The sequence below is a fragment of the Otolemur garnettii genome, unplaced genomic scaffold (assembly GCF_000181295.1).
Source record: "Otolemur garnettii isolate 467f Iridium unplaced genomic scaffold, OtoGar3 scaffold00021, whole genome shotgun sequence".
Taxonomy (NCBI): domain Eukaryota; kingdom Metazoa; phylum Chordata; class Mammalia; order Primates; family Galagidae; genus Otolemur; species Otolemur garnettii.
The window spans coordinates 20,382,917-20,404,338 of NW_003852416.1; the positions used below are offsets into that span (position 1 = coordinate 20,382,917).

The following is a 21,422-nucleotide window of genomic DNA, read 5'->3' on the forward strand; positions in this document are numbered from 1 at the left end:
TTGAGCCCAGGAGTTGGAGGTTGCTGTGAGCTGTGATGCCACAGCACTCTACCCAGGGGGACAGCTTGAGGCTCTGTCTCAAAAAAAGAAAAAAACAAAGAGCAAAATCCTATCTCAACTAAAAATTTAAAAAATTGGCTGGGTGTTGTGGTGCACACCTGTAGTCCCAGCTACTTGGGAGGCTGAGGCAAGAGGATCACTTGAGCCCAAGAGTTTGAGGTTGCTGTAAGTTATAATGCCATGGCACTCTACCCAGGGTGATAGAGTAAGACTCTGTCTAAAAAAAAAAAATAATAATAATAATAATAATTACCAGTTCACAACTATATTAGTCATCAGATTATTAAATCAAGCAAAAGTCATCAATGGATGTTAAATGTCTTAGGTGAAAGATTGATGAGTAATTGCATATTTACATAGTTAAAACACATATTAATTAAAAGAGAAAAATAATAGTTTTAAATTGGAGAACTGGCAGACATCACCTCAATAGAGTCTCAAAGTTAGCATAACCGGTAATGAGACAAAGGAACCATATGCACCTCCTGCTATGACACACTGAGGGGACACAGCACCACTTCTCTATTTCTCCTCAAAATGCATGACCTAAATTTTAGAATGAGGAACCATCAGATTAACCTAAATTGAGGGACAATCTATAAAATAAATGGCTACTCTTTTCAACTCCAGCCTTTCAAGCAGGAAACTGAGAGCTCCCTTTGCATAAAGCCCCATTTATGGGACTACGTATGTGTGTTAGGGTGGTGGAGGGAGATTCAGTTCTTCAGGGCAAAGGTCAGGTCTGTTTGGATCTGGGAACACTTTGAGTCCTCTCTCAGGAGATGACTGTGCCCATCAGGAGGCTCTAGTCACACCTAGACCAGCAGTGGAATGCCCACCTGCTACTCTCATGGCTACAGAATCACAGACTCACAGGAAACCACCTCTCCATTGTGGGGTGTTTGGCCCCAGCCTTGAACTCTAGAGGGAGTACTCTAGAATTTGGAGGCACTTTCCAACGGGCGTAAATAGAGGACAAATAAAAGGAAGCATTGCCCAATGCACTAGGCAGAAATATCTTGGCTTTGAGGGATGAGAAATAAAAGTTAAACTGGTTCAGTAAAGGAAGCATAAAGTTTCATAGTTATAACAAAATTTCCTAACAAAATCATAAGACAATTACTGAGCAGAGTTCAGGCTTCCTGGGGATGAAACCTTGTAGCTACAACCTTTCCTTAATGCATTCCCTGGTTCCTTCATTGCCACCATCAGCCTCCTAGCCAACCCTAGAGGGTAGGTGTGGTGGGCTCTCATTCAGGGAGTATCTCTGGCCCCAGGACCACCTCCTCTGGGGAACTGTGATGGGAACAGTGAGAACAACACAGCTTCTTGGGCTGTTTTTTAGTGACTTATGGAATGACAAGCTCCAGTGCGTATTACTATACCAAAGTGATGTCTGAGCTCTTCTTACACACCCCGTCAGAGACCGGCGTCTCCTTCCAGGCCATCAGCAGCATGGCCGACTTCTGGGATGTGAGTATGAGATCTCCTCTACCCTTCTCCTCTCTTTCTCAATGGTCTGAGGAAGGTTGGACAGTGAGACGAGGAGGTCAGAAGTGGGCCAGGCCATGTGCCCCTGAGATCAGGTCAGTTAGGGATCAGGTTGAGTCAGTGGGTAAGGCTGAAACAATGTGTTAGGCAAGAGTTCTGGTGGAGGTAGGTAAGGGGTCAGGATGCTGATCAGGGAGGCAAACAGGAATTAAGATCAGTACTGGGAGTCAGAGGTAAGGCTGAACTTTAAGACACATTTTAATTGAAGAGTAGGGCCATACCAGGTCAGGATAGGGTTCACTGGTTAGCTGAGGAGTCCAAAACAAAGCAGACTGAAGACAAGTTGGGGTGAGGGTGGTCAAAGGTCATTTCAATGGTAGGGAGTGAGGAGGAGGCAGGGAGAGGTTCAACCCAGGGTGTGGTCCAGTTTGCCCAGGGCCCACTACTGAACAGTTTGTACTGGACGAAATGGTACAACAACCAGAGCCTGGGCCATGGCTCCCACTCCTTCATCTACTATGAGAACCTGCTTTTGGGGGTTCCGAGGCTGCGGCAGCTGAGAGTCCGCAATGATTCCTGTGTGGTGCATGAGGACTTCCGTGAGGACATTTTGAGTTGCTATGATGTCTACTCTCCGGATAAGGAAGAACAACTCCCCTTTGGCCCCCTCAATGGCACAGCGTAAGTGAACCCCTATCCCACCAGTGTCACAAGGCCTGCCCTTCTGGGCCTGACACCATCCCAAGGTGTGGGAACCACTTCTACTGAGGCTTAAAGAGACATGGAGGCACTTTATGGGACTTAGGGGGCATCTTCCTCAGTTCCAACTGTGTCTATTTGGGGATGTTGCTCTATTACTGAGGAACAGAGGAGGTAGGTTAGCATACAGAGCCAGAGCCTCTAACCTCGTTCCCACACGCAGGTCACAGTCACTGATACCTTCCTCTGAGGTGATCCTTTGGCAGGAGGGAGAAGCACTTTCTTGCCTATGAATCTCTTGGGGGTATAACGATGGATGAAGTGGAAGAGTCCAACCCTTGGGACTCAAGGAAAAGCAAGGGACTGAAGGAGGATGAGGAATTAGAAAAGAAAGGGAAAAGGGTGAATAGAACAGGAAAGAAGAGGGAGGAAATAGGGCATGGGGTGAAAATTTGGTGGATAGAACAGAGAATCATGGGGTTGAGCAGCCAGTGTATGATCACAGAGCTGGAAGGATCATTTCTGGATTGTATGGTCCAGGTGCTTCTCTTAAAGGGACTACTCAGGTTGGGACCAAAGATGGAGCTTGGCTTTCTCAACGACGGTCTTGACTGACATAGTGAAAAATTAGATTTACATTTGAGTTTCAGTTCTCTCACTACATAGCTGGATTATCTCAGAAATCTCTGAGTTGTCTATGAAATGGATATCTGCCCTCCTTTCTCAGATAGTTGTTAATACCAAATAATATATGCCAAATACATATATACATATAATAAATAGTATCAAATAATATGTATTGATATATACTGTATATAATATATATCACATATTATAGATACACACACATAGAAGTCCAGATAATCATAAAGTGTTGCTGTTGCCTTGGGAGATGGCCTGAGCTTTGGGCTGGCTCCGATGACATTTTCTGTGGCAGGTGGACATACCACTCACAGGATGAGCTGGGGGGTTCCTCCCACTGGGGCAGACTCACCAGCTACAGTGGAGGTGGCTACTATCTGGACCTTCCAGGACCCCGACAGGCCAGTGCAGAGGCCCTTAGGGACCTCCAGGAGGGACTGTGGCTGGACAGGGGCACTCGGGTGGTGTTCATTGACTTCTCAGTCTACAATGCCAACATCAACTTGTTCTGTGTACTGAGGTGAGCCCCCTTCCCTACTGCATTCCTACCCCCCATGGATCCTGGATCCTTTCTCCTGTGCTTGAGACCTTTCCCTAAACCCATACCCTATGGTGGGGGTGGAGAGAAGAAGGTGGGAGGAACTCTCCCAGACCAGGTTCCCCCTAAGCATGCCCCTACCCCCACAGACTGGTGGTGGAGTTTCCTGCTACAGGAGGGGCCATCCCATCCTGGCAAATCCGCACAGTTAAGCTGATCCGCTATGTCAGCAACTGGGACATCTTTATCATCATCTGTGAGATCATCTTCTGCATCTTTATCTTCTACTATGTGGTGGAGGAGATTCTGGAGCTGCACATCCACCGGCTTCACTACCTCAGCAGCATCTGGAACATACTGGACCTGGTGGTCATCTTGGTGAGGGACAGAGATCTCAGACTTGGAGCATGCGGCGGGGGGCGGGGGGGGGGAAGAGGGAGATCCATTTTGAAAGTCTTCCTCCTGACTTCTGGTCAAATAACTGTGTGACAACTCCCCAAGCAAGAGGCTGATGTTCCCCTGGCCTTGCCCTTGGAAAAAACACTGTCTCTCAGTCTCCGCTCCTCCTCACCTTTTTGCGCACTTAATATCCTGTTTCTCTCTTGCCTTCTTGCCTTTATGCCTGCACCCTTAAACCCCTACCTTTTTTCTTCTATTCAAATATTCTGCCCGCTCATCATCATTCCTTCCTACTAACAGGACACATTCATTTCCTGACAAATGCTTGGAAGTGGTGGGAGCAGGGGAAATACATTTCTTGGTTCCAGTTCCCTGTGGCCCTTCCCAACCTATATATTTGCCACTGGCCCCAAAGCCTTCTCCTGAGCTTTAGAACACTTATGATGCTTCCCAATCATCCTTTCCATTCCATTTGGACCTGAGATGGTGAACAACTAGCAGGGAAAGATGTTTGTTCCCCCTACTTATACCCCAGCTCTTCCTGGGGCCTCAACTTTGAATTTCCTTCGAGATCCCTTTGACTTCTCTGATGTCCCCATGACCCCTGTGTGACAGCTCTCCATTATGGCCATTGGCTTCCACATATTCCGAACCCTTGAGGTAAATCGGCTGATGGGGAAGCTCCTGCAGCAGCCAAACATGTATGCTGACTTTGAGTTCCTCGCCTTCTGGCAGACGCAATACAACAACATGAATGCTGTCAATCTCTTCTTTGCCTGGATCAAGGTACCTGGGGTTCCCCATGCCTAGCTCTGCCCCAGGACACTCGTTCTCCCTTCCTTAATATGTGTCTCATTTTCTTTGTCAGTTTGACAACTCCTGTGGCCTTCATAGACCCCTGGAGTGGACTTAACTCTTTTCCCTTTTCCTCCTTCATGACTTGGTTCAACATGGCCCTTCCAGATATTCAAGTACATCAGCTTCAACAAAACCATGACTCAACTCTCCTCCACACTGGCCCGCTGTGCCAAGGACATCCTGGGCTTTGCAGTCATGTTCTTCATTGTTTTCTTTGCTTATGCTCAACTTGGCTACCTGCTTTTTGGGACCCAAGTGGAAAACTTTAGCACTTTCGTCAAGTGCATGTGTGTATCCTGCCCCCTTCACTCTTCCCTGGCCCCTTACCCTGCAGCTCCGTGGGTGTGTGTGTCCTTGGGGAAGATGGGTAGATGTGCGTGGTGTGTCTGTGCTTAAAGAATCTGTGTCAGAGTCTCCAGAAGACCTGGTGGGTGCTCAAGCAATGGAGATTAGGTTGACGTGCAGTGAGGGGTCTGTCCATAGTTAGGAAAGTGAGGTGAAGGTGTGGATGGGAGGTCAGGGTTTGGTTGGGCTCTGGGTGAAGTCTAGACCTGGTCTCTCAGTTTCACTCAGTTCCGGATAATCCTTGGGGACTTTGACTACAATGCTATCGATGATGCCAACCGCATCCTGGGTCCTGCCTACTTTGTCACCTATGTCTTCTTCGTCTTCTTCGTGCTCCTGGTGAGGCTCTCTCTGAGGGGTGGGAGCATAGCCTTCAGGGTAGAGATTTGGTCCCCATGTGTCCCCCATTCAAGATTGTGATGAGTTTCTCAAACCAAGGATGGAAAGTGGGTGGAATGGGAGGATGTTTGGGTCTTCTGAGAGCTGGCTAGTGTGGTCGGTGTAGAAGATGGTCAGTTTGTAGATTTGCAGAGCATAAGGGAACCTGCAGACTCCCTCAATAAAATCAAACCCTCATCCTCTAAGGATGGAAAGGGAGAGAAAAATGCCTCATGAGGAGAAGTAGCTGCATGTGGAAGCTGCTACGCCTGTTCTCCAAGACTCACCTTCCTCTGGGGACCTCTTGCTGATTTCTATTGCCACTACTTGGTAGTTGTTCTCTCTGCCAACCACAAAAGATGTAGACTTGATTTTTATTAATAAGGCCAGTATGTCTCTTTATTTGATCAATGGATGGGGATACGGACGTGGATTGGGAGTAGTTGGCAAAGAGAGCACAATTGTACTTGTACCTTGAAGTTTCTGGCTTCAGTAACTGGCAGGCACTAATGTGGAGGAGGTCTGTAGCATCTGTTGGGGTATCTCTGTGGTCAGAAAGGTTGCTGCAGCAACTGAGGGGATACCAGGTTGATGATGGAGCATGATTCATCCTTAACAGAATTGTGCTGAAAGGCTAGGGTCTGAGGATTCTGAAAGTGGGGACTGGTGAGGTGCAGAGCTAGAGTTAAGAGCATGGGACCATGTGTCTGGTACATAAATGGGGTCAGTGGGCTCAATGTTTTCAGTGGGTCTGGGAGTAAAGGCTCAGGTCTCTGCCTTATCCTCTAGAACATGTTCCTGGCTATCATCAATGATACATATTCAGAAGTCAAGGAGGAGTTGGCTGGACAGAAGGATGAGCTGCAACTTTCTGACCTTCTGAGACAGGTGACCACCCAGTCTCCTTGAGCTGCACATTTGCATCAGGGCCCAGGTCCTAGGCTCTATGTCCTGGTCTGTTTCTGAATGGTATAGAGGCCTGTGCCCAGTATGCCTTCAACTTATCCCTGGACATATGGCACCCTATGGGTGGGGGTGGGGTCCAGGGATGATGAGAAGCCTGTGAGAAATGGTGCCTATCTCCTTTCCCTTCCAGGGCTACAACAAGACCCTACTACGGCTGCATCTGAGGAAGGAGCAGGTTTCAGATGTACAGAAGGTTCTTCAGGGTGGAGAGCAAGAGATCCAGTTTGAGGACTTCACCAACACCTTGAGAGAGTGAGTGACCAGAGAGCCATCCTTCTCTGACACTGGTCTATAAATCTGTGACCTTCAACTATAGGGGTCTATAGGCTTCTGACCTTTGCCCATAGATCTCTGATCCTGATCTCCAGAATTGTGCCCATGGTTTAAAGGTCTCTGACCATGATATATATATATATATAAACATTCTGGATGTTGTTGATCAGCTCTTAGGACTAATGTATAATATAATTCCCTAATCATTTTCTATATCTCCCACTCCTAAAACCTCATTATTTTCATTCATTGCTTCCCCCCAAACACTGTTCTATTCCGTTAGTTATTCCCTCCCTAACCCCCAGTCAAACATATTAATAAACATTGAACAAATATATTGTGAGCACTAGCCAGAGGCCAGGGACTGAATAGAGAGCAACAAAATTAAACAAGACAAAGTCTTTGTTTTCCAAGAGTGCATAGTCATGTAAGCAAAAAAAAAAAAAAAAACAAAAAACAAAAAACAAAAAAACAAAAAAACTGAATCACAGAATAAGTTCAACCACAGAAGTGACTACAAGAGAGGCAGCATGGAGTAAAGAGATTGACCAATTCTATCTCTGAGCTTAAAGGAAGGCTTCCTGGGAGAGAAGATTTCTGAATAGGGTTTGGAGGAAAAATAGCTTATTAGCAGAGTGCAGAGGAAAGCCATTCCAAGGAGAGGTGAAAGCACGAACAAAGGCATAGAGGTCTGAAACCAAGCAACATATACAGAAGTAATAAGTAGAGAAGCATTGCCTAGGCATCAAATAAAAGGCGGGTTATAACAGGAGAAGGGGCCAGAGAAATAGGTAAAGGCCACATTGGTGTCCAGAAAGGATTTTAAGCTGGGAAGAGGGCAAATTTACCTGTACATTAGAAAAGTTAATCACTCCAGTTGTATCATGGGGATAGATTTCAGAAGCTGGGGACAAAGTAGAACTGGCGGGTGGTGGGTTATTTAGGGGCAAAGAGATTTCACAGTAATCCTGGCTGGAGGCCACAAGGCCCTGAACCAGTCAGCAGGAGTCAGGAGAGGAAGAAGAAATACCGTAGAGTCAAATGATTTCTTGCTAGACTTTGGAGATACTTCTGTCTCAGAAAGCAAGACTATTGCCAAAGTCTAGCAAAAGAGCAGGGAATCGGTAATCAAGAGGTCACAGCCACAACAGGGTACAAGCCATTTCGTCATTCTATTTTCTTCAGACTAGGACATGCAGAGCATGAAATCACTGAGCTCACAGCTGCCTTCACGAGGTTTGACCGAGATGGGAATTGCATCCTGGATGAGAAGGAACAGGAACAAATGCAACAGGACCTGGAGGATAAGAGGGTAAGCCAGGCTGACTGGTTGAGGGGCAGTGTGAAGAAACTGCTTACCCTGTCCCTTACACCAATACACCCTCAACACAAACCCAGACTGAAAATCTTCCCATGTGTGGGCAGGAAAGAATGCTCTAGAATGGCAGTTCTCAAAAATGCTGCACATTAGCATATCCTGGAGAGCCTTTTTTTTTTTTAAAGACAGTCTCACTATGTCACTCTCAGTAGAGTGCTATGATATCACAGCTCACCGCAACCTCAAACTCTTGGGCTTAAGCAATTCTCTTGCCTCAGCATCCCAAGTAGCTGGGACTACAGGCACCAGCCACAACACCCCGCTATTTTTTGTTTGTTGTTGCTGTTGTCATGTTCTTTAGCAGGCCTGGCCTGGGTTCGAACCTGCTAGCCCTGGTGTATGTGGCCAGCACCCTAACCACTTGAGCTATGGCGCCAAGGCTGGGGAGCCTTTAAAAATCCGCATAATTGGGCACATACCCTAGACCAATTAAATCAGAATTTCTGGGGGTGGGACCCAGATAACAGTTATTTTAAAAAATTTCCCAGGTGGTGCCTATAGCTCAAGTGGCTAAGGCACCAGGCACATACAACAGAGCTGGCAGGTTTGAATCCAGCCTGGGCCTGCCATACAGCAATGACAACTGTAACCAAAAAATAGCCAGGCATTGTGGTGGGCACCTGTAGTCCCAGCAAATTGGGAGGTTGAGGCAAGAGAATCGCTTTAGCCCAGGAGTTTGAGGTTGCTGTGAGCTGTGACAACACGGCACTCTACCCAGAGCAATAGCTTGAGGCTTTGTCTCAAAAAAAAAAAAAAAAGAAAGAAAGAAAATTTCCCAGGTAATCCTAATGCATAGCCAAGGTTGAGAGCCATTGCTCTAAATCACAGTCTTGGAGGAAAAGGACTAATTGCTCAAGAATCCCTGATAACTCCCTCTGAGGACTTGCCTTCCTGGAATTTTCAAACTCTGATCCTCCTGCTCCTACTCTGCTTGCTCTATACCTATCCTGGGTACCCAAAAAAGTCAAAGGCAGAGTGACAGCATCCCAGAAAGAGAGTGCCAAGAATTCTGGTACTGTCCCTCCTCTCCCAAAATGAGTGGCCTCTGGTGAATATCTCACCAATCAAGGGTTTGAGGAGCTTGTGTTTTGTTTCTCTTTAGAGGTTGGGTTACCATAACCCTATTGTTTCCTCAGCCTGAGAGGGAAGAGGAACAGCAAGAACTGGAATCCGAGCCTTGGTCTCGAGAGCTTATTACCGCTGGCGATAGAACAGGAGCAAATGGCTTCCCAGACTTATCTTCTGTCCTCTAACCTATGACTTCCTGATCAGGTGGCCCTCAATGCTGAAATTGAGAATGTGGGCCGGTCCATTGCAAGTTGCCTACCAGGCGAGTTGGGCTCAGAGGTTGCCAGAGCAGGAGGCTGGATTTCAGGAGAAGAATTCTACATGTATGTGCAGCCAGAGGCCCAGGCCTGGCTATGTTTGTAATATCCTACCTTGAGTTTTTTACCACAGCTTTTTAATTCCCTTTCCCAACCCAGGGAGAACCTCTCCTTTAATTCTCTTTACAAGGCTGGGTCTTATTAAATACCTCTCTTGATCCAGTCCAGACATATGCTGTTCTGTTACTCCTGCTCCAGATTTTTTGCTCTACTGGTCTCTTTCAAATTCTGTACAGGCTCACAAGGAGAGTTCTGCAGCTGGAGACTGTCCTGGAAGGACTTGTATCTCAGGTTGATTCTGTGGGCTCAAAGCTAACGGTGCTGGAGAGGAAGGGGTGGCTGACCCCCTCCCCAGGCATGGTGAGTGGCCCTTTATTAGTTCCCCACAGCTGAACTCTTTTCACTTAGTGAGTGGGGGAAGAACATTTTTGAAAGACATGTTTTCAGGCTCCTGGGGAAACAGGTTCACAGTGATAAGTATCAGAGGAGGTAGAGTGTGGCAATATGGCTTCGAAGTTTGTTGCCCTGCTCGAGGGCTGCCTTGGCTTTTAGGAGACGGTGTGTGCCTCTGAGCCAGTTCATTTGGCTTCAGTAACAAACTTTCATAGACTAGGTGGCTTATCAACAACCCAAATTTCTTTTGCACAGTTTAGGAGGTTGGAAATTATAAGATCAAGGCGCCAGCAGATTTTGGTGCCTAGTGAGGGCCCAGTTCTTGATTCACAGACACGTATCTTCTTTCTGTGTTCTCACATGGTGGAAGGGACAAAGGAACTCAATTTTCAATAAAGGCCCTAACCCCATTCATAAGGTCTCCACACTGAAGACCTAATCACCTAGGAAAGGCCCCACATCCTAATGCCATCACATTAGGTAAGAGTAAGTTTCAACATATGACTTTGGGAGAGGCAAAAACATTCAATCTGTAGAAGTCTGGGTTCTCTGGAATCAAACCCAGAGAAAAGGAAAGTGGGAAACATATTCTTCCTTCAAATAACCAGACCCTTTTTATTTTAACAGGAAGAACAAGCCAATTGGGAGCACCTGCAGCCAGCCCCAGCTATGACTCTAGCCCTCTGGGGAGTCCAGGGTGGGCAGGACAGTGGTGGCAGAGGAGGTCTAAAGCATCAGACAGCAGACTCCTCTCCCTCTGCCTCCTCAGAGGTCCCCTTTCCATGTGCCCTCCACTTCTAGGAGAGCAGATTGCAATGTGGCTGCTTCCAAGCCCCACCCTGTGTCTGGTCTTTTGAGCCAATATTTCCATGTGTAGTGGGCATCATGCTTAGGCCTGTGACTCAGTGTTTCTGTGCAAAGCCATATAGCTTTCTCTGTGAAACAACACTTCCCACTGGGCTTCTCACTCCCTATAAGAAGTGCACTTTGCTCTGCTGTGGTGATAAAAAGTGTCAATAACAAAAAAGACACAGGAAGGGAGGGTAATGCCTCTTTGTAAGCACCTGAATAGCCACAATTGTCAAAAAAGTAGAAATCAAAAGAGCAGGCAGTGTCTAGATATCTTTCTACTTGCCAGTGAATCTTATTTTTGTTCTTCATGGATCTAGAGATCTGCTGCTAGTATCTGTGGATTTCTTGTCTCCCCCCAAGAGGTTCCCTGTAATAAAGAAGGGTAAACCTTAGAAGAGGAGATTTTCATGTGGTGACATTCCAAAGGTGCAGAGGAGTTAGAGTGACACCTCCCAGCGCAAAGCCTATGAAGACCCTCTGGAGGAGCTTGCCTCCTGGCATTTCACTGAACCTGGGAACTGAGGGGGGTGAAAACCAGGAGATAAAAATGGTGCCTGAAGAGAATCAGGCAAGGAAATGACCTCAAGATCCAGAGATCTTTGAACTAACATGTGATGGGTTCTGATTGTATTTTTCCATAGCACCACGTGGGTTTTCATGATTACTATCAATAAAACTCCTTAGGAAAACCAGGACTTTGTCTTTCTTCTGGGAATGCAGAGGGAAGAAGGTAGGCTGAAAGTGTGGGCCATCTATGTGTTTGGGCTGGAATAGGGAGTATGGAGTGAGGGTAGCAACAACATAAAGGAGCTGGACTGCCTCAGGAGTCCTGAAATAAGGCCCTTTGGCTTGTAGGAATGGTTTGAAATGATAGGTACTATGGTTGTACTGTAAGGGATAATAGAGACAGGTGAAACAGGGAGACCCAGTTCTCAGGATGGAGTCAGGTTAAGAGGGCTGAGAATGGGGGTGGAGGCAGTGGATGTGTGTGCATGTGTGTGTTATATGGCCAAGGGAGGGGTCAGAAAAGGGTACAGATGGATGATACCAAAATAAGACAAGGAAGTCCTACACCAAGATTTCAGGTGTCCAGGAGCCTACATCCTGAGACCTGCTACATATTTCTTCTTTTTCTGTATTTCTTCTTTTTCCTGTAACTTTTATCCCTTCCTCATTTTGCACCTTTCATTGCACCCCAGTCCCTTTCCCCATCTATTCCTTTCACCCACCCTGTTCTCCAATCCCAGTAAGTCCTCTGTGCACCTAGGAGACTTGTGAAACAGCTAAATGCAATTAAGATAACTACACTGGATTCTGAGTCCTAAAAAAGTTACAGTCTAAGCTTTCTTCAGAAAGGCTGTATCTACTGAAGAGGAGTAGGTTCCTGACAGCAACTTAAGAAATAAAGGCCAATGAGTAGGTGCAAATCCAGGACATTGGGAGGGAGAGTATTGAGGAGCAGGGATCAACGCCTGAAGGTTTCCCAAAGTCTGCATGAGACTACCTGCAAAGCTTGGATTCCCCGAGCAATCTTCCGGGACTAACACCAGCCAGGGTGCAGAGAGTCTGGGGAGGGGAGTTTGATCAGCGGGCCACATCGGGCTTCGCTAAGCCCAGAGGGGCTGTGGGTAGTACAAGACGAGTGCAGAATGTGACTGCTGGAATGGGCACGCCTTCAGTTTCAGACCTAGAGACTATTGATAGCGAGTCGATTTACAATAGCCTAACTTCAATCTTGGTTTCGCGATTACCTTCTGCGACAACTTGTCTTCTGAGGGACGACCTGTGCCAGAAGCACATCACCGCAGGGCTGCGAACTCGGGTGGGGAGGGCGGGGCAGGCCGGGCGGGGCAGCCCAGTGCGCAAGCGCAAACCTCCCAGCACCGGAAGCCGCGCAGGGCCGGGCATGGCGGCTGCTGCAGAGGGTGTCCCGGCGCCCCGACGTGAGGAGCCAGCTCGAGGTACACGGAATGGATGGGGATCAAGTGTCCCGCGCGGGCCCTGGGGGTGGGGACCCCGGATAGTGGGGCTGAATGTGTGGTGGAGCGGGCAGGTCGGACGGCTGCACCTATCTTTGCGCGCGCGAGTGTTTGTCCTGTCAGAGCAACAACGATGTTTGGCCAGGGGCTCGGGTTTGAGTAAGGAGTAAAGTTTTCTTGTCAGGCTGGCAAAGAGAAAGTGAGGGACTTGAAACTAATGCAGAGGGAGAATGGCCAACTTAATCGATACAAGTGGAGGGATGGAGGAATAGGCTGCATTGGCTGAATTAGGACTGAGCGTAGAGCAGGACGTTTACTCATTCTTCCTTGGCCCAGACGATGCTGCGGTGGAGACAGCTGAGGAAGCAAAGGAGCCTGCTGAAGCTGACATCAATGAACTCTGCCGGGACATGTTCTCCAAAATGGCCACTTACCTGACTGGGGAACTGACGGGTGAGAGGGTGTGGGTTGATTTCGAATGATGCGGTGCATCACTCCCTCGCGCTGTGGCGAGCCCCGGAGCCCTGGGAGGTGCTTTAGCAGCACCAATCTGCAGCTCCCTCCCTGCCTCTCATGCCCTGAGATGGATGTGTCGTGAGTTTGGGGAGATCATGAATGGGATTGGGAAAGAGGTCTATTAGTGTCCTGGAGAAGCTCACGAACCAGTTTTAGAAATAAGTGAGAATACTTAATACAACTGCGTAGGTCTCTAACGATGAGAAAACAAACAAAAAAGACTTAATTTCTAGGGACCCTAATCAAGAAGTGCTTCCTTGGGGAAGGTGTACTTCAGGCAGGGTTGTGAAGGGAAAGGCGGGAAGTGATACTAGTGAGTGAAGAGGTATAAAAGCAAGCAGTGTATTTGGCTAAAGCAGGTAGGTTTACTGGGGTAAAGAGAAATGAAATTGAAGAATGAGGAGTGTCTTGCAAATTTAGGGACCTATAAGGTTTGTCTGAGGATTTAGTGACTCACATTTTGGGACAGGATTGGTTTTTGATCCATGACCTACGCGTGGAGGAGGATCAGAAAGTGAAGTCTAGTTCAGTGTGGCCTCTCAAGGGTTTATATATATATATTGTTTCACTTCTCCCAGGAAATTGCGGTGAGCTAAAATTTGTGAGCCAAACTCTGTAAGAAAAGGTGTGATGCAGAATAGGAGAGGATGTGAGTCTTTAATTTATCAGGCTGATTGTTTGTTTATTTTTTTTTTTTATCCTCCTTGCCCCCTCCTGTTTATTTTTAAGAGAAACCAAGTAAGAAAATCGTAAGTTTTTGGCTTCTCTTTTTACAGTTTCAAAGATTTGTCAATACTACTCCCCCTCTTTTCTTTCTTTCTTTCTCTTTCTTTCTTTCATTTCTTTTCTTTCTTTTCTTTCTTTCTTTTTTTTGTAGAGACAGAGTCTCACTTTGTTGCCCTTGGTAGAGTGTAGTGGTGTCACACAGCTCACAGCAACCTCCAACTCCTGGGCTTAAGCGATTCTCTTGCCTCAGCCTCCCTAGTAGCTGGGACTATAGGCGCCCGCCACAAAGCCTGGCTATTTTTTGATTGTAGTTCGGCCTCGGTACATGGGGCCGGCTCCCTACTCCCCCTCTTTTCAAGGCTATAATTGGTTAGCGCTAAGCAGCTACCTCCTTTAAAAGGACAAGTGCTATCCAGCGTGTCCCTGCCACTCCCTGTTTTCTCCCCATTCCTGAGACATAGTCAGTTACTATATTCCACTGCTTTCATTCTGTACCAACATCTCCAGCAAAACTGGTAAAATAAATGTTAGGCCAAGAAGACCATGAATTCTAAGAAAGGAGAGAAGCTTTTCTTTTTTTTTTATGAAAGGGAACAATCTTTTTATGTTTAATATGAAAATGCTTGGCTTTCTTGACTCATTTACACTATCTTACTGGCTTTTAGGTATTTGAGTGTGTGACCTTTGTTTTTATAGCAGTATAAATATGAGAGTATAGATATAAGGGAGAGGAAAGAAATAGATGAGTAATAGATGAAAAGCAATGATGATCTGAGGCAGAATAATGGTCAAAGGAATGGAAAGGAGAACATGAGTACACTAAAATTACAGAGGTGGACTTTATGAGTCTTGTTAAAGTGGGTGTTGAGGGATTAAAGCAGCCTAAAATACATCTGAGGTTTTGTTTTTTTCTTCAATAAATTTAGGGAGTACGAGTGGGTTTTTGTTACATGGGTGAACTATATAGTGGTGAAGTCAGGGCTTTTAGTGTACCTATCACCCAAATAGTGTACACTGTACCCAATAGGTAAGTTTTGATCCCTTATCTCCTTCTCCCTTGCTCCCCTTCTGAGTCTCCAGAGTCCATTACCACTCTGTATGACTTTGTATACCTATCATTTAGGTCCTGCTTGTTTGTAAGTGAGTACATGCCGTATGTTTTTCTATTTCTGAGATGCTTCATTTAGGGTAATGGCCTCTAGTTCCTCCCAAGTTTCTGCAAAAGACATTATTTCATTCTTTTTTAATGTCTGAGTAGTATTTTATATGTATACACACACACACACACACACACACACACACACCCCACACATTTTCTTTATCCACTCACCAGTTGATTTTTATTTATTTAGTTTTGGTATCTGAGGTTTGAAGTGTAAGTGGTACCATCAACCAAAATAGGGCAGCTGGAAAGAGGAACAGTGTTTGGTGTGAAAATGTTTTCAGTTTGGGGCTGGCTGCTTATTGATATTACTAGGTGACTTGCACATGTGAGTCCTGAGCTCAGAGACTGGTCAAAGCAGGAGAAACAGATTTGGGAGTCATTTGCATAGAGGTTTGATTGGAGGCTGTGCAAGATGAGATTGCCTAGGAAGAGTTTAAGGTAGGTAAGACAGCTGAGGCTAAATGCCTGTATGGTGCAATTAATTTGTTTTTAATCACAGTGTTCAAAGTACTTGACTTTCCAAATGATTTATTTTTTATAAATTTAAGGTGATCATTATTTCCCTATGATTATTCTAACTTGCACAAAGACTTTTTTGAATTTAAAAGGAAGCTAGTATAACCCATGAAAATATGCCACTCATGTAAACATCAGTTAGGTGTCATAGCTGAGATAAAGTTGAGAACTTTATCTGCTACTTAACTGCTACTTAAGGAGTTCAGATGAGAAAGATGTCATAGCTGAGATAAAGTTGAGAACTTTATCTGCTACTTTAACTGCTACTTAAGGAGTTCAGATGAGAAAGGATCTGGCATAGAAAACTAAGAACAGTTAGAAAGAGATTAGAAAATCAGTGTAGTACAATGCCATTGAAGCCAAGGAAAATGAGCTTTTCACAGAGAAGTGGTGTCAGAGAAAATGGAAAGGTTTAGAAGGATAAGAACTAAACAAATGCCGTGGATTTGGTGGTTAGTAGGGCACTGTCGACCTTGCAGCTTGTAATTTCTCTGGATGGTTAGAGCAAAGACCAGACTACAAGGGTTTGCATGAGTGATTGTGAGGGAGAGGAAGTAGTTAGTGAGTGTCAGCTACTATTTCAGATTGTTTAGCAGTGAAGGGCCTTTGCTTTAATGAGCAAATGGTAAGTGTAGTGGAATAGAGGGAGTTTTTGAACTGGAGGAAACCTGAAGGTATTGCTATAGGGAGAGGAAGGAACCAAGATTGTGGGAGAATTTGGAAATGCAAATGAAAGGAAATGATTGAAGAGAGGTCCTGAAGGGTAGAAGAGTTTGGGATGAAGAGCAAAAGAGGAGGGGTTGTCTTGGCAATAATAGGAACGCTTTTGCCTCTTGGGAAGATATTAAGGTATAGAGAAATTGAGAAGTAAGGCAAGAGGTTGAAGCAGCTTGTGTTAGTGGTCTTGGCTTTTGGGATAATTGGAATAGAGGCTATTTGCTTTGAGTGGGGATAAAGAAGATAATTGAAGATATGAGAATGAGACAAATGGTTTGGAAAAGGCACTGCATAAAATGCAATGAAGAATCATACACAGAAATAAATAAGTTACTAAGAAGTGGTAAGGTGTTAATTTATGGTATATATATTATGATACAGTCCCCCAGATTATGCTGTAGAAGTGCCAACACTATTTTGTCTCCCTTTTTCTTAGGACATGAGTTTATCATTTCCCTTTGTAACCATGACCCTCAATCTTCTGGATCTTGTTTAAACAGTTTGTTGATTGTTGCCTGAATTTTTTACTTTGACATTCATAGTACACAAGCCAAATATAAATGTCCTAGATCAAAAGTGGCCCACTCCTTTGACATTCCCTAAGTCCTGCCTTGAACTACCATCTGGGTTGTAATTCTATATCCCAGTGATCTAAGACAAATCTTACAGGCATCATATTTTCTGTTTATTTTAAAGCCACCAGTGAAGACTATAAGCTCCTGGAAAATATGAATAAACTAACCAGCTTGAAGTATCTTGAAATGAAAGATATTGCTATAAACATTAGTAGAAACTTAAAGGACCTTAACCAGAAGTGTAAGTAATAATTTTTATAATTAAACATGTTTGTATTAATGTTTTTTTGTGCATGGGACGATGGAGGAGGTCAGGGAACATGGCATCCCTGTCTTACGGGAACGCATTTTCTAAAAATGAAGTCTAATATTAAGGTGAATTTCTTCCATTCTGAGGATTAGCGTGCTGTAGTAGTCTGGTTATTTCTGCTTCCTAATCTTGATGTCATCAGTTTATTCTTTGAAAAAGAGGGGGCAGAAGAGGGGTGGCCAGATTCTAGTGAATTGATTTGACAGTGAAATCCATAAAAGACAGAAAATCTATAATGAAAGATGCTAATTTGGAGTGGTTGAATATATTTTTCCATTGTCTTATGTGTCCCTTGTCTGCAGGGTACTCTTTCTTAGTATGGGAGTACCGAAGAAATTGAATCAGGAATCAGCAGATTACTTGAGGAGCAAGGAATTAAATAGAAAGGAAAATTAATAAATGAGGGAACTATTAATGGCTAGGTCACAGTCATGTCTGATCAGCCAGCTACTGTCTTCTAAAGCATTTGCCCTGCTAGTGATCACAATCATGTCATCCTACCTAGTCTTTCTTAGACGTAGCCAGAGAGACACTAACATTCTTACTTTTCTACTCTTTCCTATATACTCTTTGTCAATACTACATAAACATGTGGTTTGTTTTGTTTTTAAAGATGCTGGACTGCAGCCTTATCTGGATCAGATCAATGTCATCGAGGAGCAGGTAGCAGCTCTTGAGCAGGCAGCTTACAAGTTGGATGCATATTCAAAAAAGCTGGGTAACCATTTTTATTTCTGTTTTGATTTTATAAAGAGCACCTCTTGCCAGTATGTCCTTAACTAACACAATAGATAACACTTGTGATATGCCTACAATGATCTATTAATCTTCACAAAAACTTAGTGACTAATTTATTATTATTAATAAAAATACCATTTCCTGAGTACCTAATGATATTTCAGGTACTATTCTTAGTGCTTTACCTATATTATGTTTTCTATTCTCCCAATTATCTGTGAGGTTAAGTATGTGATTTTTATCCCCTTTCTACAGGGGAAGAATGTGGCTTAAGAGGTTAAGTAACTTGCTTGATACAAAACTAGTATATGGAGAAATTCCAATTCAGGTCTGTTTGATTATAGAGCTTCAGCTCTTAATTGTGGTTCAGCAGACAGAAATATCTTCAATAATGTAGGTAAATATGTCTTAAAAATTGGAATAGTCAAAGGTTTGCTTAAAGGATTAGTTTTCCTTTTGGGAGGAAACTAATACTGGTAGTATTAATGGCTTACTAAATGCCTCTGGTTCTTATATTTATGGGTAAAAATAACAAATTTGTTATTTTTTTATTATTTTATTTATTTATTTATTTTAAAAGTGACTTTATTCCAGAGCTAGCAGTGGGGAAATGGCCAAGGCTCATGCCTCAAAGGAACCATTTCAAAGCTCTCGATTGAGGATGGGAGCTTAAAAAGGGGTCTTGGTGTGAGGAGCATACAGGGATGGCATGTGACCATGGCCGATCCTGAGTCATTTTGAGTACACGGTCTGGCACCATCTCAAAGGCTGTCATAGTTCGCTGGCAGCCTTGAGGTGGCTTCCTGGTGGGGTCTGGACACTTTCAGTGCTCAGTCTCTGCAGCTTCTAAGTAGACACATAATTAGATGGAGGGAACTTGTGGAAGGGAGGCCTGGTGGAGAGAGTGATAGTGAAGGTCAGTGATTCTTGATTAAGAGCACAGCAAGAAACAAGCAGCAAGTTTCAGAATGGCACTGGGTATGGAATCAGGAGCTGAGAGCCACAGCCAAGTGGCAGGATGCCTCCTTCAGTCTTCATCATGGCCTCTCTAGACACTCTGCCTAGGACAGAACCAGCATCTCTGTATCCACATGGTAAAAAAAAATGATCCTCATCCAAGGTGAGCCTGGAGCATCCATAACAGGACAGCCAGTGCTATGTGCCTCTCCATGTCACACACCGTGGGCGACATCTGCACTACACAGAGAACACTTTCCCCCAGGAAGCACTCCCACTGTAAATAATAAAGAAGTGTCATCAGGAAGAAATTTCAGGCAAACCAAACTGAGGGACATTCTGCTGAATAGCTGGCCTTGGTTCTTCAAAAATGTCAATGCCCTCCTTAAGAAAAAAGTTTCATTCCGAAGTGCTTCCAGTGCAAAGCCTCTAGGAGCCACTGGGAGGGAGAGAGGGAAGCCTTCCTTCGCCTGCTCTGTGGCTCTGGAAGGGCATAAAATGAACCAATCCCGGCTGGCTGTGGTCCTAGGAACCTGCACCTCTCCCAGCCTGTTAGCTCACCCATGACCACAGAAGATGAGCAGTTGTGGGGCCGCTAAGCGTCACAAGTTTTAATTCCCGAAAAACTTAGGAAAACAACTTGTATGAAGTGAAAAAGTTACAATAGGATGGTCCATCTTCCTGAGGGGTGCCCGTTTGCTCCCTGCCCACCAAACTCAAGAGAGGGACTGTCTGGGTGTCTCCCGGAGACTCCTAACTGCGAGTAGGGAGAGTAGTGCAGACATCTGAGTCAGCAGCTCATAACAAATTTGTTTTTATCTTAGATAACATTTACAGATGATTTTGTTTTTGTCATTAACAATTGTTGACTAATTCAAGAGAGTGATTTATAACAGCCTGGGATTTGACATGGGTAGTGATTAACAATCACTTTCATTGTCTGTATTTGCATTTAGTAAATGGTTACTGTGAAGTTTACATGTGGAAGGCACTGTATTAGGTGCTTTGGAGCTTTTAATAGAAAAAGAGAATCTGTCACAGTAAGAGGCTTATTTGATGGCCTTTAAAATCTCTGTATCTTTCAAAATTGCTTTCCTAAAGTGAGAAGTGAGGATAAGAACATAAAAGGGGAAACATCTATTTATACTTCCTCAGGGTTCCATTCTGGTCCCAGAGGGTGCCTGGGAAAATGCCAAGGGAGGCAGTTTCCTGTGCTTAGTAAGGCCCCCCTTGGGCCAAGTGCCAGTAGATCTATTTAATCCTTGTGGAGCTATTTAAGCAAGTGCTGCTGACAGGGTTAGGACTTAATAAACTTGCACTGGGTTCTCAATTCTGGGTATGTGTGTTTGACTCCTCATTCTAAGTTGTGTAGATCAGTGATATATGAATTGGGGTAGATGATGAAATTGAAACTAATAGCTTGTTAATAATATGATAGGCATTTTTGAGTTTTCCTGGAAATGCTAACTAAAAAATATCTTTGTAAGAGCCAATTTAAAAGGTGTAACTCTCTCTCTTCCTCCATAGAAGCCAAGTACAAGAAGCTGGAGAAACGATGAAAAGCTTGTTTCCATGGGAAAAAGTCTTTTTTAATTTGGAAGAATGTTTTATTAATACCTGAATCTGAGACTGATGAATTGTCCAGACTTCTCAAAAGGAAACTATGCTAGTCATCCCAGGAACATCCCAATGTTGGAGTAAACTGGAAGATTGTGGCTACTCCTGAACCTCCGTTGGGGCAGTATCTCTCAGAAACTCACACTTATAACTCCTTAACCTTTTACTTGAATGCTTTATCAACCTTTCAGGACAGAGATGCTCTCAAAGTTCAGGATACACCTGGGCTTGCCAGTAGACTCAAATGAGAGGACCTATTTTCTCTGGTAGTGGCTGATTACTGCATTATTTTCTTGTGGCTGGTTTTTGAGTTACTGTGTAAATTTTTTTTTTTTTTTTTAACTAGTGATGCTAATGTATTGTTAACAAGGTTCTAAATTAAAAAAGGAAAACAAAACAAACTTGTCCTTTGCAGCTTCTCACCTTAAGAATGTAATTTACTTTTTCATGACAATGCAAATAATAGGAAATCGTAAAGTAATTCCAGGCCAAGTCTTCTAGACTGAGAAGTACTGAAAGGAGTGTTTTGATAGCTTGTAGAGGATGGGCCCCTCTTGTCCTCTTTCTACATGAGTGAGATGTGTGGGGATGGTTGACATCCTGACTTGTGTTCCCTTTTGGAAATGTGATAAAGACAAGATGTGTATGTGTGTGGGTGTTGGGTAGAAAGGTGGGGGCTGCCACTCATAAAATAAAGCATTTTATGTAATGTTTTCCTATCTGCGTCTGTAGGATTGAGGGGCTCCTGAGGACCTGGTCATTTCCCTAACGAAAGGTATCAGAGAATAGGAGATACTGATGAACAAATCTAGGTTGAAAGACAGGCAACCTTATCTAGAATAGGGCATCAACAGCTAGAAAGGTGCCTGAGGTCCTTAATTATATCTCCAAAAGCACTTCTTGTTTCAGTTTCTTTCTTTTTTTTTTTTTTTTTTGAGACAGAGCCTCA

The 21,422-nt window shown here is 44.4% G+C and overlaps 2 protein-coding genes across 3 annotated transcripts in view; both read left to right on the forward strand.

The window, feature by feature from the left end:
* The window catches only part of PKD2L1 (polycystin 2 like 1, transient receptor potential cation channel), a 40,368-nt gene extending 29,325 nt beyond the window's left edge, over positions 1 to 11,043 (forward strand). For both annotated transcript variants that reach the window (XM_003787264.2, XM_012803583.1), the window contains exons 3-16: positions 1,406 to 1,533; positions 1,979 to 2,232; positions 3,188 to 3,412; positions 3,580 to 3,808; positions 4,445 to 4,615; positions 4,793 to 4,974; positions 5,251 to 5,371; positions 6,200 to 6,298; positions 6,507 to 6,628; positions 7,835 to 7,961; positions 9,300 to 9,418; positions 9,649 to 9,772; positions 10,433 to 10,517; positions 11,018 to 11,043. In XM_003787264.2, coding sequence (XP_003787312.2) covers positions 1,406 to 1,533; positions 1,979 to 2,232; positions 3,188 to 3,412; positions 3,580 to 3,808; positions 4,445 to 4,615; positions 4,793 to 4,974; positions 5,251 to 5,371; positions 6,200 to 6,298; positions 6,507 to 6,628; positions 7,835 to 7,961; positions 9,300 to 9,418; positions 9,649 to 9,772; positions 10,433 to 10,517; positions 11,018 to 11,043 — 2,012 coding nt within the window. The remainder of the gene's footprint in view (positions 1 to 1,405; positions 1,534 to 1,978; positions 2,233 to 3,187; positions 3,413 to 3,579; positions 3,809 to 4,444; positions 4,616 to 4,792; positions 4,975 to 5,250; positions 5,372 to 6,199; positions 6,299 to 6,506; positions 6,629 to 7,834; positions 7,962 to 9,299; positions 9,419 to 9,648; positions 9,773 to 10,432; positions 10,518 to 11,017) is intronic.
* Positions 11,044 to 12,546: 1,503 nt separating this feature from the next.
* On the forward strand, positions 12,547 to 20,950 carry BLOC1S2 (biogenesis of lysosomal organelles complex 1 subunit 2). Its single transcript, XM_003787265.3, has 5 exons — positions 12,547 to 12,618; positions 12,973 to 13,089; positions 16,973 to 17,092; positions 17,775 to 17,879; positions 20,384 to 20,950. The coding sequence occupies exons 1-5, from the start codon at positions 12,564 to 12,566 to the stop codon at positions 20,413 to 20,415; spliced, it is 429 nt and encodes a 142-aa protein (XP_003787313.1). The 5' UTR covers positions 12,547 to 12,563; the 3' UTR covers positions 20,416 to 20,950.
* Positions 20,951 to 21,422: the final 472 nt, after the last annotated feature.